Raw genomic sequence first — 13,980 nt, forward strand, 5'->3', positions numbered from 1 at the left:
TTATCATTCTAAGTGTTTATATTCTGTATCTTTTTTAAATAAAATCGTAAAATTTTATGCAGGCATCAGGCGTTTCCATATCGCGAAAAGACCCACGATATGTTGCTTTGCATAAAATTAAACGATTAAAAGAACAATAACGAATTTTTAGATAAAATAAAACGTAAACAAATATGTATTTTACCGAAGACATGCACAAATTTGACCTGAAGAGGCAGCAAAAACCCAGCGATAAATAACCCATGGGTTGTTATGTCTGACCCAGGAGTAACACAAACACTGGAAAAATAACGCCCCAAAAGGCTCAAGCCAGGACTTGGGTAGAAAAAATAACCCAAGACTTTTTAGAGTGTAGTGCATATTTATTTTTATTTATAAAAATGATTGTCAAAAGCAAAATATCTCAAACGTATAACATATGTCTCAAATAAAGTAGGCCTACAGCAAAGTGCGTGAAGAAATATGATTCCTTTAGCTTGTATAATTTAGAAAAATAATATTTGTTCTGACAGAAATCACCTTATTTCTCTGGCTGGTATATATTACACTGGCAGAGGTCAGATGTGGTGAATACTGTGCTAATAAATTGAAAACAGGTTTGAATGGAAAACGCATTGCAAATGGCTTCCCTCCCTCGTCAATAATGTGACCAGTTTTGTGGGTTGGTTTTATTAGCACGAAATGTGGTGTGCGGCTTCTGTTTTATTTTTCAAACGCATGTGCATGACACATGTTCATCTGAAACTGATACTGTCTGATAAAATGAGCAAAAGTTCTGTGGACGGTCCAGATCATGATTAGAAGATATATCTAATATATTATTCTATAACTGCAGGCTGGTTTAGGTGGTGCTGTAAAAGCACAGAACTACAAAGGACTGTAAATCTTGATATATGAGTAAATGTCATTCTTTCTTTTTTTTAGATTATCTGGCAGATAAATATCCCATATTATTACTTTTGCCTGATGGTTGTTTTATTTTTATATTTTTATGGAGGTAGAGGGTTTGGGATTGGGACATAACTCTGGCTGATTTTATTTTATTTTATTATTTTTAAAATTGTATTATCATTATTTTATTTTATTTATTTATTTTCTGGAGGTAGAGAGTTTGGGATTGGGACATGACCCTGGATGTTTTTATTTGATTTGATTTGATTATCATTTTATTTTATTATCATTATTTTTTATTTATTTATTTATTTTAAGGAGGAAGAGGGTTTAGATTAGGACATAACCCTTGCTGTTTTATTTTTATTTTATTTTATTATTTATTTTATTTAAATTTCATCATTTTATTTTATTTTATTTTTATGGAGGTAGAGGGTTTGGGATAGGGACATGACCCTGCTGTTTTATTTTTATTTATTTTATTATTTTCATTTTATTTTAATTATCATTTTCATTATTTTTATTTTATTTTTATTATTTTTTATGGAGGTAGATGGTTTGGATTAGGACATCACCCTGGCTGTTTTTTTTATTTTATTAATTTTATTTGATTTATTATCATTTTATTTAATTATCATTATTTTTTTTTATTTTTTTTACTTTTATTTTTTTTTTATGGAGGAAGAAGGTTTGGAATAGGACCTAACACTGGCTGTTTTATTTATTTTATTATTATATTATTTTATTTATGGAGATAGCGGGTATGGAATTAGGACATGGCCCTTGCTGTTTTGTTTTAATATAATTACATTTTATTTCATTTTTTAATTTAATTTTATTCATTTTCCCCTGGGCAGACTTAAATATTCAGAGTCTTGTAATTTCTACAATTATATGAATATTATGTTGCATTAAAGTTCAGTTTTGCTCCTGCAATCTTTGGGATTATACATTATTGCGTCTGTTCATAATTTCATACATCAATTAAGTCAGCATTTTGTGGGATCTGTATAATCAGTTTCTTAATGAAGCAGGTGCTCGGACAGGTGTTGAGCTCCTTCTGCACAACTTCCACACTTTTGGGAATATCCACATTCGGCTTGAAATCACACATTCTTCTTTGGTTGTCTTTAAAAGGGTAAAAGTATGAATGCACATTTTACAGATCTTTTTTTTTAGTGAAAAGGTTCACATAAGAAGAGCCTCAATCTATTGTTTCCTTTGCTGCGAGGCATCGATGATCAAGACTTTGGCTGGATTTCTATTAACATGCACTTTTATTAAATTGGTTTGCTGTTGGGTGAAGGCAGCTGGAGACGAATCAAGTGGCAGATGAGCTGGCAGGCCGTGCCACAAGTGTGAGGTGAGTGCTAGAGAGATAGACAGATGGACGGACAGATAGAGCAATGATTTCCAGTGGAAAGACAGGAATGGTAAGCTAGCGAGGATAAGAAGCAGCCTGGCATTATCCCGTGCCCTTTAGTATTTAAAGGATGCTGGCATAACATTTAGGTATTTGGGGTGGCACAGCCACGCAGAAAACACGCTCACACAAACCCCCCAACAATGATTTGCTTTATGAGGTGCCTGCTGATGCCATGGTAACCCTCCTGTCCTGGGCACGGCACAAGCGCTGGTGTGCCAAAAAAATGCCATGGTAACTTTTTTTTTTTTTTTTTTAACCCACGTTGCCCAGAAACCTTTGAGATTTAGTAAGTGAAACCAGTGGATTCACAAATTAGGCTCCGAAAGAGCAGAGAGAAACGTGAAGTTTAGTGTTTCCAGTTTCTATGCACAAATTGCCCAGAAACAGTGTGTGAATTATACTGTGACTTTAATAGAAGCACTTCTTATTAAAAACAAATTCTATTTGGAGTGCAAATAATCCATTGAGGTTCGTCCCACATTACTCACATTTTCTTTGGCTGCACTTCCATCAAATTTAAAAATTTGTCATATTTACTTACTTAATGCACGTTCCTGGTCTCATCAGTCCGTGTCCAATTGACCCTTCGCTGGGAGTTTGATTGACAGGCGATCGAACCAATCATAACGCCGAATCCGCCATTTTGTCTGACAAAGCAGTCAGGAGAGTTAGTAGCGTCGATAGACTTGAACTTGGAAAATGGTGTGTATCGGTTGAAACAACATTCCTTCTGATGTTCATTCATGTTTATTTGATGCTATAAATTAACTAGTAGAAACGGGAAGAGATTATCGGTTCATGAGCCACTAGAACTGATGCGCTACAGCGATCTGTCAAGACACATCAAAGATCCACAAAACGGTATTTATTGTTTAAATTTACGTAACTTGTAAGTAACCTGCTTCTTTGCTCTGCAATGTATTTTTCACTGCGTGAGAACATGATGTCAGATGTAGCAACAGTAGCTAAAGGGGGCGGGTCTTTGTCCACGGTCAATTGCATTGTTTGTCTTCGGAGTCTGTTATTAAAAACTCACTCCACTGTAAACAACTGACGTTTTCAGTCAACAGCGCCAACCACCCCCCTTTTCTTTTTCTTTTTTCTTTTTTTTACAACCCCTCCAACTTTTCATGATCCATTCAATTTCTGATTGACAAAATGCCCCACTCCACATTTTTATATCCTGTTTCACTCAGAAATACTTAAGGGTCGCGTTTCCCACTAACATTGCAAGTTCCGTCGTTACATACATAGCCTAGTTCAACGATTTGGTGTTTCCCAAAACCAGAGTTCAAACGATCATTCGCAAACTTGTGTGGTTGGAACGACAGCTTTCGAGCTATTTATTTCGAATATATACAAATGTCATTTATATATTTTAGTTTGTCAAGAGATTTAAAGCACCGTTTTTGAAGAGTGCGCATGTGCTCTAGTACGTAAGAACAAGTATTTGATTTAATCTGGAAATTAAGCAAAATAACTGAGGAAAATGAGAATTATTCTTCTAATGCCATGTCCATAATTTATAGCAGAAATTTAACATTAATTCGATCTCAAACGGATTCATTTAAAGAAGTTATTACTCCACCACCTGCGTGACGTCATTCACCAACGTGGTTGAACGAAAAGTTTGCGACAATTCGGTTTCGGGAAACAGTCGTGACTAGCTAGTTGATTTGTTCAAGGATGCATTGTACTATGGTAGTTCAGCAGCGAGTTACATCGTTGTTCGGGAAACGCACCCCAGATTGTGAAAATACAATTTTACATTGACTTTTAAAACTACAGGTTTGTAAAAATTTTCAGGTTTGTAAAGCTAATTGACAGTACGTATATTTTGTTGATGTATGCCGTCTGATACAGATCCTCTGTTGTTATTGTTTCCACTCCAAGTAAATGCAAATAATCTACAATTAGTCTAAAAAAAAAAGAAAAGAAAGAAAACATATTATTTAGGGTGACCATATTTTATTTTTCAAAAAAGAGGACCGGGGCCTTACGCCGTACTCATCAATATACAGCGAAAGAGTAACCCGACGCATGACGTATTGATGAACACAGAAGCGCAGAGGATAGAGCAAACAAAATTTCAATATAAGAGGAGCTTGAGTTGGTTGCACAGCCCTATTTGTTTGAACAGCGAGAGGTGTCAAAGCTCACAATACTCCCACATCACGTCAGGGGTTACTCTTTTGGTGTAAATTTAAATAAAGTTTTAAATATGGATATTTTTTTTACACAAACGCATCGCTTTGCTTCAGAAGGCCTTTATTACCCCCGGAGCCGTGTGGATTACGTTTATGATGGATGGATGCCCTTTTTATAAAGCTTGGAAGAGCCAGGATATTTTATAATATAACTCTGATTCTGTTCATCAGATTGAAGAAAGTCATATACACCTAGGATGGCTTGAGGGGGAGTAAATTATAGGGTAATTTTCATTTTTTTGGTGAACTAACCATTTGAGTTTCGTTTCAAGCTGTTCACACACTGACAAAAATAAATAGCGATTAATGCATGAAAATTCACAAGCATTGGTAGTTTTAGCAGTGGATTTGATGAATTCTGATGTTGTTTACGTTTTCATTACTTGGTTTATGAAATGTTAAAATGACTGAAATATTTGATCATTTGACCTATAATATCAATATTTCAATGTTTAAAAATATGAAAATGAACTCCTCCTCATAAGGTGTAATCTCACTGGCAATCCGTCACTCTCACTGTTTTTTTAACTTTCAGAGGTCAAAAGGTGACGGAATGACACTTTTATGGTGCCGATTGGTTGGGCACAAGTATGATTTTTGATCATAACAAGCTGCAGTATTTCTGTGTATCTGCATTCAAACACACAACTGTTTGAATGATATATGAGCTTGTTGCAGTATAAACTTTTCCATATTACCCTTGGTTATCTAGACGTGATGCTTCCCGCTCTCTCTGAGGCCATGCCAGCTTAGTGCCAGTCCTGCATCACACTCTCTCTCTCTCACGCACACAAAGAAGTCTTGTTTAGCTTGTTTTAATTCCCTTAAATTAGGGAGTCGTGCCAAGTCCTGCACTAGCCGCCATCACACCACAAGCAGACTTATAATTGTGCCTCATCTGACACGCAGGGTCCTCGTCACAGCTTTGTGTGTCTGTAAAGAGCGCTGCTGCTCCCAGGACTGCATGTGCTCTGTTATTCACTTTCACACATTACATGCATGCATGACTGCACCGTTTAGATGCGGCTGGACGAGGATAATCAGATAATCAGCACGAAAATATTCCAATGAACTATTCTCAACTGAGGAATGCTACTTAATTAAAAACAATAATAAGAAGGAATTGACATGCTGCTTTTAAGCTAAAGAAAACTTCAGGACACCCGCTTGTTCTTTACATTTTTCATTAGCGACTGCAGCATGAACATTTACCACGGTAACCATAGTTCCCGCCAAAATAATGACCATGTAGTTACTGCTTTCTCAGCATGGTAAATTAATGTGGGAATGTAATCACTGTTTGACATTTATTTGAAATGTAATATTTATTATTATCATTATTTTGGAAGACAGTGGTGGACAGTTTTCTCATAGCATTTATCAAGTGTAATAAAAAATTTAAATAACTGAAATCATTTTAAATAAATGTTGTCTTTATTATGTTATTTTATTTTTATATGTTTTAAATAATTTTAAATTTGTTTTGTCTTCATTATTTTATAGATTTTAAATAATGGGAAAAATTTTCCAGCAATTTTGTCTTAATCATTTTATGTATTTTATATATACATTTTAAAATTAAATATAATATATAATATAATTTAAATATATATAATATATAAAATAATTTAAATTGAACTATATATATATATATATATATATATATATATATATATATATATATATATATATATATATAACATACAAACATATATATAAATATTTAAAAATTAAATATAATATGTAATGTAATTAAATACATTATATATATATATATACAATACTTTAAAATTAAATGCAATATATAATTTAAATATATATAATATATAAAATAATTTAAATTGTACTATTATAAAAATGTGAAATATATATATATATATATATATATATATATATATATATATATATTAAAAATTATATATATATATATATATATATATATATATATATATATATATATATATATATATATATTTAAAAATTAAATATAATGTATGATATAATTTAAATATTATATACATACAATACTTTAAAATTAAATAAAATATATAATTTAAATACATATATAATATATAAAATAATTTAAATTGTACTACTTTTATAAAAATTTGAAATACTTTATATATATATATATATATATATATATATACACATAAATAAAATATTTCAAAATTAAATATAATGTATAATATAATTATATATATATATATATATATATATATATATATATATATATATATATATATATATATATATATATACACAATACTTTAAAAGTAAATAAAATATATAATATAGTTTAAATATATATAATATATATTAGAATTGAAATTCTAATAATTTTAAATACTTTTATTTTTATTTTTAAAAAAATAAAGAAAACTGATTTATTTTTTTCAAAATGCAAAACATATTAATAATTGACAAGGCTGTCTGCATTAAAAAAAAAAATATGACACTGAGCAATTTTTTTTTGTAAGGAAGTATCACTCTTATTTATTTGCTACAGCATTACATAAGTTTCATACATTTGTGGGTACTTCATATAAGTTTCCAGTGTAGCTTAACCTATTAAACATACTGAAAATCATTGTAGGGTCGCAATATATCGAGCCAAACAATCTGATACTGTTTCAAACAAAAATATGCATCAGCTTCCGGTCATCGCTCTACAATAGGCCTCATGTGATCACTCGTAAGAGCCTGTGTCAGACAGCAAGATTTAACAAACACAGTATGTTTACTGACTTCATTAAATTTCACTCAAGTCAATTCACATGAAAAACGAGGCAGGTAAACGTAGGAAGCATGCAGAATGACAAGCACGTTAAAGCGTTTCACCACCCGTCGCTCCTGTAAAGGCTGTCTTTGAAGTAAATATTTGTTTGTATGTACACATAAACACTCTGGTGACACCCAGAGCCCAGTGTTGGTTGGCTGCGTCGGATCGGTGTGTCAGTAAGTCTGCTGATGGCAGGCGGGCGGCTGGCGCTGGCTCCGTATGGCTACAGCTGCCCGGATTGCACTTCCTGGCGTTTTCTATGTCAAAGTCCTCTCTCCCTCTCGCTAACACATACTCACACAAACACAGGCATGCATGCTGGCTACATCCTGCACGCACGCTCCTTCTGATTGGTGCTTGCTGTGCGTTTTTCTCTTTATTTATTAATTTTTCCGCCATCCCAGGAAGAGGATTTCTTCTGGCAGGAGGGCGCGGGAATGGCGCTGGACAGGCAGGCTGACCCAGGGTTCAGGTGGCAGCTGTGTTATGACTTCTCTGCCAGGTCGTGGCTGATGGTATGACCACCCTCTCTTTCTTTTTGCTCTCTTTCACTCACTTAACATCATGTTTCCCACTTTTTTCCCCACTTCCTGAAACTCTGACTGCTATCTATCTAAGCTGCTTGTATTGTCTTTGGATGAAGTTCTCTTTGCTGTCTGTTGAATTGCTGTGCACTTTCTGATTTATTGTGATTTAGTGATTTCATTTCACTTTCTATACTGTTCATTGTATAATATAGCAAAAACGTATAAATCCTTTCACAACATTATATGGCCTTCCTGAGGACTCGACTATTCCAGCGACAGTGTAAAAACCAGGTAAATTATTTAGTATGAATTAATAATTAGTGTTATTTAACCGTAAACTACTTTAGGTTAACTACATTACTTTTTAAGTGGTCAAATAAGGTAGAAAAAATCTGTTAAGGCAACAACTACAAATATCCCCAGTGTAATTTGTAGTTAGAAGTCAACATTTTAATATAATAATAATTAAATTGGGATTATTAAATACAATATCCTAATTAATCATTTAGTTTTCCTTCTTCAAAAAGGGAGCTTTTTTTTTTTTTATCAAAACATTGCATTATTGTTGGATCTGGGAATATTTACATTTTTGTGCTACTTTCCCCTTTTCAATTAAGCCTAATTAATCATGGAAAGCGATGTAAAGCACAACCCCTAAACACAGAGGGTCCTCAGATGAGGGATTTCAGAGACTTCTGTATACAGAGCCTTATCGAGGGATCTGACACAGTTTAAACCTCATGGGCCTTTCATAGAGACTGCCTGCTGTGCTACTGGCTATGTAGGGCAGCGAGAACCAGGCGCCCTGTTTGTGTGTGTGTGTGTGTGTGTGTGGAATAAGACCAGTGGAGAGCTTAAGTCCTATGAGGACAAACACGGAGCAAGTTGGAGTTTAATGTTGAGGGGTGGCATAATCACGGGAGAAGGGTATATTATAAAGATAATGGCTGTGTGTCGAGGGCTACAGGTTTAGGTTTCTAGAGTTTGAGCAACTTTGGTTTTGGTTCCAATTAGAACCACAAAGGCTTTTAGAGCCTGATGTCATAGAAGAACCTGCTTAAGTTCCACAAAGAATGTTCATTCTTTACTTTTAATGAGAATCATCTATGAATTGGTGCTTTAAAGAACACAGAAATCAACAGACTAATCTGAGAAGCTTGTAATGAAACTTACTGAAACTCCAAAGAACCATATAGTCAAATCAAGAGTCTTTTGGAGCGCAAGGGGCTGTTTAAAGTCCCCCTGTAGTCAATAATTTTATCCCTGAAAACTCATCTTTGATCACCAACATTTCATATTTAAACATTTTTTCCTGTGAAAAAAAATTCTTTGTCTTAAAATAGATTGAATGTATCTCTACACCCTTGCCTTATTTAGTATACATGGATCAATGAATTAGCCCTGCCTCCACTTGCTCGTGCCAGCTCGGAGATCCACTAAATGCAGCACAATGGTATCACTCTTTACAACATCGGACACATAACCGTAATTAATATGATTAGCCTATTGCTTGACTATGTTATTAAACAGCTGATAATGTGTTGCTAATGTTACAAACCATGTTCCCGTTCTTCATCTCAGAGTCAGACAGCTGCCTTCTAGCAATCAGTATCCTTACAAACACTTTGAACAACTCAGTGGAGAAAGGCTTATAGTTCATCATAACATCGTAAAATACATCATATACCCGCCATATTGCTAAATCTATCCCATTTTTTATATCAACAGAAAAATATACCGATATAACGTGGCTTCTCTCGAGACTCCCCTGCTAGTTCGCTGTTAATGATATGCTAAAGCCTGCCGGCACGTTGACGTGATTGGTTACAAGGTAGTTTGTGACATCACACACACCAGAGATTTCAAACCACAGGTTGGAGACTCTTTTTTTTTTTTTTTCACTGCAGTTTTAAGGAGAAAATCCTCAGCAATGGTGTTGACATATGAATTTGCACATGGTTTGTCTTAAAGCATATTAAAAACAGAACATAGACATATAAACAACATTTAAAAACTTGATTTTCACCACAGGGGGTCTTTAAGCTTTTGAATTACAATCAAAGACTTTATATATAGAAAGACAGTGCACTCATATTACTATGAATGGGAGAAAGTGCAACGCACAATATGGCGGAACAAGTCCCGCCTTCTAAGTAAGATCCAACTGCCGATTGGTTAAGTCATCACGTCACTGCAGCGGCCGTTAGAAGCTCTGGTTCCTATAGAAACAGTCAGACTTGCGCTTTCTATAGAGACACGCACTCACTTAGGACTGCATGTGTGCATTAGCTTGATCCAGCCTAAAAAAAAGGCATTTTCTTTAGAAACAAAATTTATGAGACAGTTGTTGTCAGATTTCATTGGTGATTTCAAATATGAAATTTAATCGAAAGCTTGGCAAACAGCTTTGGAGAATTGTTGTTTCCCCATTTAAAGAGATATGAGCATGCCCGAGAGGCATTTCAAAGGTGGCCGCTGAATGGTATGACTTGTCTTAAAGGGATTTTAATGCACTACTTTTCAATTGTTTTTCTATGTATTTATGTGCTAAACAGATGTCTTTGACCGTTGCGCCTGTGTCTTTTGCATGCGTTTTGCACATGATACAGCATTCCAAAAATGGGGCACTCAAGTTAAAATAAGTTCAACTTTAAAAACGCATCTCGAGACCTTGTGTCCATTTCACTGCTTGCATTTTGCGTTTTTCAATGCAAAAATGCGTTCTTTGTGAATGGCCCCTAAAAAAGGTGTGAACCATTGAAGAATTTTTATTGGAGGAGTTTACTAAGACAATACAAAGGGTTAGTGATCTGAACAAACAATAACCCTATTAAACTTATTGCGGGGAATATTCCTTAAATCAAATGGAGAAGTTTGCTATTATGTTCTTAAGTGTCCAGACAATAAAACAGGTGAAAAAATCCCATAGATTTAGATTGAAAAACATTTTATCTTACCATTAAGAGTTCTCCTAAATGGCAGTAAAAGTTCTTAGTTAAGAGTTTTCTCTTAAAATCTATTCACAAAGCTGCTGAGACCAACTTTTACTAAGGAATAGAGAGAAGTCTTAAGCTAGGAGTAAGGACGGGGTTGACCTCATTACTATGGATGATGTCAACACACTTACTAACTATGCCCACAGTGATTGGCTGATGGGGGAGGAGGAGTCTCTGTCAGCGATTTAATCATAGAAATATTCAGAATGAGGTAACATGTTGCCATATTCACATAAAGGTTTTAAAATAAAAATTGCCATATTCAAATAAAGGTTTTAAAATGTACGCTAAGTATCACTAATTAATCTAGTATATGTTTAGCTAATTGTCAGCCTCTTACATGTCTGCGTCTGAAGAGACTGCAGAATTCAAGCGACAAATTATGTTTTATAAACAAAGTTTGGGAGGAGTACGTTCAAACGGTCTATCTAATCAGCTCTAGAGGAGGTATGTATACACAGACGAGAGCCGACTCACCTTGTTTAACTCGACAGTTTTCTGCATCCCGCCACAACCCCGTTCCTCACTCTCGGCTGGGGATACGGGGGAGAACTCTGGATTTGGGCTAAATAAATGCCAAGCTCGGAGCCCTTGATGCCCTTGAACAGCACGCTAAATACACTTATATATATATATATTTTACTCTATTCGATCATTTGTAAGTGTGAACTCGTGAAAACAACCGCCACAGGTAATTGGACATTATCTAGTTGTTTATTAAAGATTTATTTTTGGCATTTTATTGTAGATTCAAATCTATAAATCAAAATATTTATTGCATTTACGAAGAAAAGGTCCATTACCCAAGGCACTATCGCTATTGTCTCAATGGTGTACAGTGTCTTTGGGTGGATTGCTGAGGCGGATTGGCAGCAACGGCCATTAGGATTGTTTGTGATTTGGTCTTAGTGATTTAGGAGTCCTCTTGACTACTCCTAGCGTTTCACAGATTTAGGAGCTGCTTAAGATGTTTTGTGAATACGGCCCCAGAAGATCATGTTGGGGGACTCTTTTGACCAAGCAACCAGCAAGAACACCCAAGCAACTGACTTTTGCATGGGCAAGTGCATTATGTTTTCATGTATAAAAGCTAAAATTCTAGTTTTTGATGCAGGAACCGTCATTTACATATAGCACCGCTTCATCTTTCTCCAATCCTTCAGCGATCTCTTTCTCTCGCACGCTAGCACATCCCTGTCATCTGTTCAATTAATCCTGCTCCCTTGTCCTAGTCCAACTTCCTCTCTTTTTCCTTCTCGTTTCGCCTCTCTTCCTCATCCATCCAAGTGTTTGTCAATCCCTGGCTACAGATGTCCACACCTCTTCCTCTCGCCTGGTCCATATCTCTGTCTCTCTGTGCACAGATGCCCGCTTTGGCCTGCAACAGCTGTCCCGCCATGTGCTGCTACCAAGTGTTGATGCGCTGTTAGGAAAGGGGGAGGGAGGGGGGACTCATGAATATTCATGCAATTTGGACCCATTCTACCAAACAGAGCCTGGCACTGCCAAGGAAGCCCCTCCCCTCGATGAGATGGTGGAAGAGAGGAACCGTGAGACTAGGCCAGACTCTGTGGCCTGATTCCACAAAATGAGGCTCGACGCTGAGAGTTGTGAAAGACAGCCGACAGAAAAGCCAGAGAGAAGGGAAGACGATCCCAGAGAAACGATCCCAGAAAGTATCGTCGTTATCACATTGCCTGAGATGTATCGAAAAAACAAATTTCATTAATAAGGATGGGCATGGATTTTAGAATATTAGCACATCATTTGGATGTTTTGGAGTTCACAAACAAACAAAATGATGTTCAGTTCAAATGGATATTTCTAGCATGCTAGACTTGTCCTTATCTCGATTGTTTTTTCCTAAACAGTGATGAGACTAAATTGAGATTAAACATGTTTTTGATTATGCATTTATAGGTTCTTCATATTGACATATTGGTTTCTACCCACAGAAAATCAAACATTCCCAATGAGATCTGACAAATATTGCCCCCTCATTTGAAAATTTTGGAGTTCACATTCAAAAGTGAGCGAACAAAATCAACTGATAATTAGTTTAGATGTTTACGTTTAAAAATACGTTTTTTCAAATGGTTATTTGTAGCACACTGGAATTGTCTTTATGGTTCACTCTTAATACTGGGTTAAAAACAACCCAAGTTGGGTTGAAAATGGACATACCCAGCGATTGGGTTGTTTTAACTCAGCGGTTGGGTTAAATGTTTGTTATTTCACCCAACTATTGTTTAGAAATTACTATATGGCTGGCTTAAAATGAACCCAAAATAGGTTGGAAATTAAAAATCAGACACATAATTACTAGAGGCAACAATAATAATCAAAAGGTGAACATTTATTAATAATCATTTTAATAACTGTTTATTGTTGAGTTATTATCCATTAAACATTAATAAAATTTAATTACAAACATATTATGGGTTCATTTTAAGCCAGCCATACAGTAATTTCTAAATAGTAGTTGGGATAAATTAAACTACCTAGCAGGTTGGGCAAACATTTAACCCATTTGCTGGGTTAAAACAACCCAATCGCTGGGTATGTCCATTTTCAACCCAACTTGGATTGTTTTTAACTCAGAGTGTTCTTTGTAGATTAAACATTTTTGATGATGCATTCATAGGTTCATATTGGCTTCTACACAGAAAACAAAAATCCCTAATGAGAACTCCTTTACACCTTGATAGTTTTTCCTAAACAATGATGAGACTAAATTGTCTTTATAGAGATTAAACATGTTTTCGATGGATTTGTAGGTTCTTTATATTGACATATTGTTTTCTACCCTCAGAAAATCAAACATTCCTAATGAGATCTGACAAAAATTGGCCAACCATTTCAAAGTTTTAGTGTTTACATTCACAAGTAAGCAAAGAAAATGAACTGATAATCAGTTGAAATGTTCAATGAGTCATTGGAGCACATTCGAATTGTCTTTATGGTTCTCTGGAGATTAAACATGTTTTTGATAATGGTTCTTCATACTGACATCTTGGTTTCTACTAACAGAAAATAAAAACCCCAAATCAGATCTCAATTGTTTCTCCCATCAGTGATGACACTAAATGGAGAGCAAACTTCAAAAAGTTCCCTTATGTTTCTCTTGATTAAAACACCCAGTGATTTCAGT

At 34.9% G+C, this 13,980-nt stretch overlaps 1 protein-coding gene across 11 annotated transcripts in view; it reads left to right on the forward strand.

Moving 5' to 3' along the window:
• The first annotated feature begins 3,041 nt into the window (after positions 1–3,041).
• The window catches only part of nfixb (nuclear factor I/Xb), a 230,767-nt gene continuing 219,828 nt past the window's right edge, over positions 3,042–13,980 (forward strand). For 9 of the 11 annotated variants that reach the window (XM_048180866.1, XM_048180876.1, XM_048180830.1 and 6 more), the window contains exon 1: positions 7,711–7,821. In XM_048180866.1, coding sequence (XP_048036823.1) covers positions 7,744–7,821 — 78 coding nt within the window. In that variant the 5' untranslated portion in view covers positions 7,711–7,743. Of the gene's footprint in view, positions 3,179–7,710; positions 7,822–13,980 lie in introns of those variants that run through there. The other 2 variants (XM_048180783.1, XM_048180792.1) reach the window with 1 other exon arrangement.

The sequence above is a fragment of the Megalobrama amblycephala genome, linkage group LG1, assembly GCF_018812025.1.
Source record: "Megalobrama amblycephala isolate DHTTF-2021 linkage group LG1, ASM1881202v1, whole genome shotgun sequence".
Taxonomy (NCBI): domain Eukaryota; kingdom Metazoa; phylum Chordata; class Actinopteri; order Cypriniformes; family Xenocyprididae; genus Megalobrama; species Megalobrama amblycephala.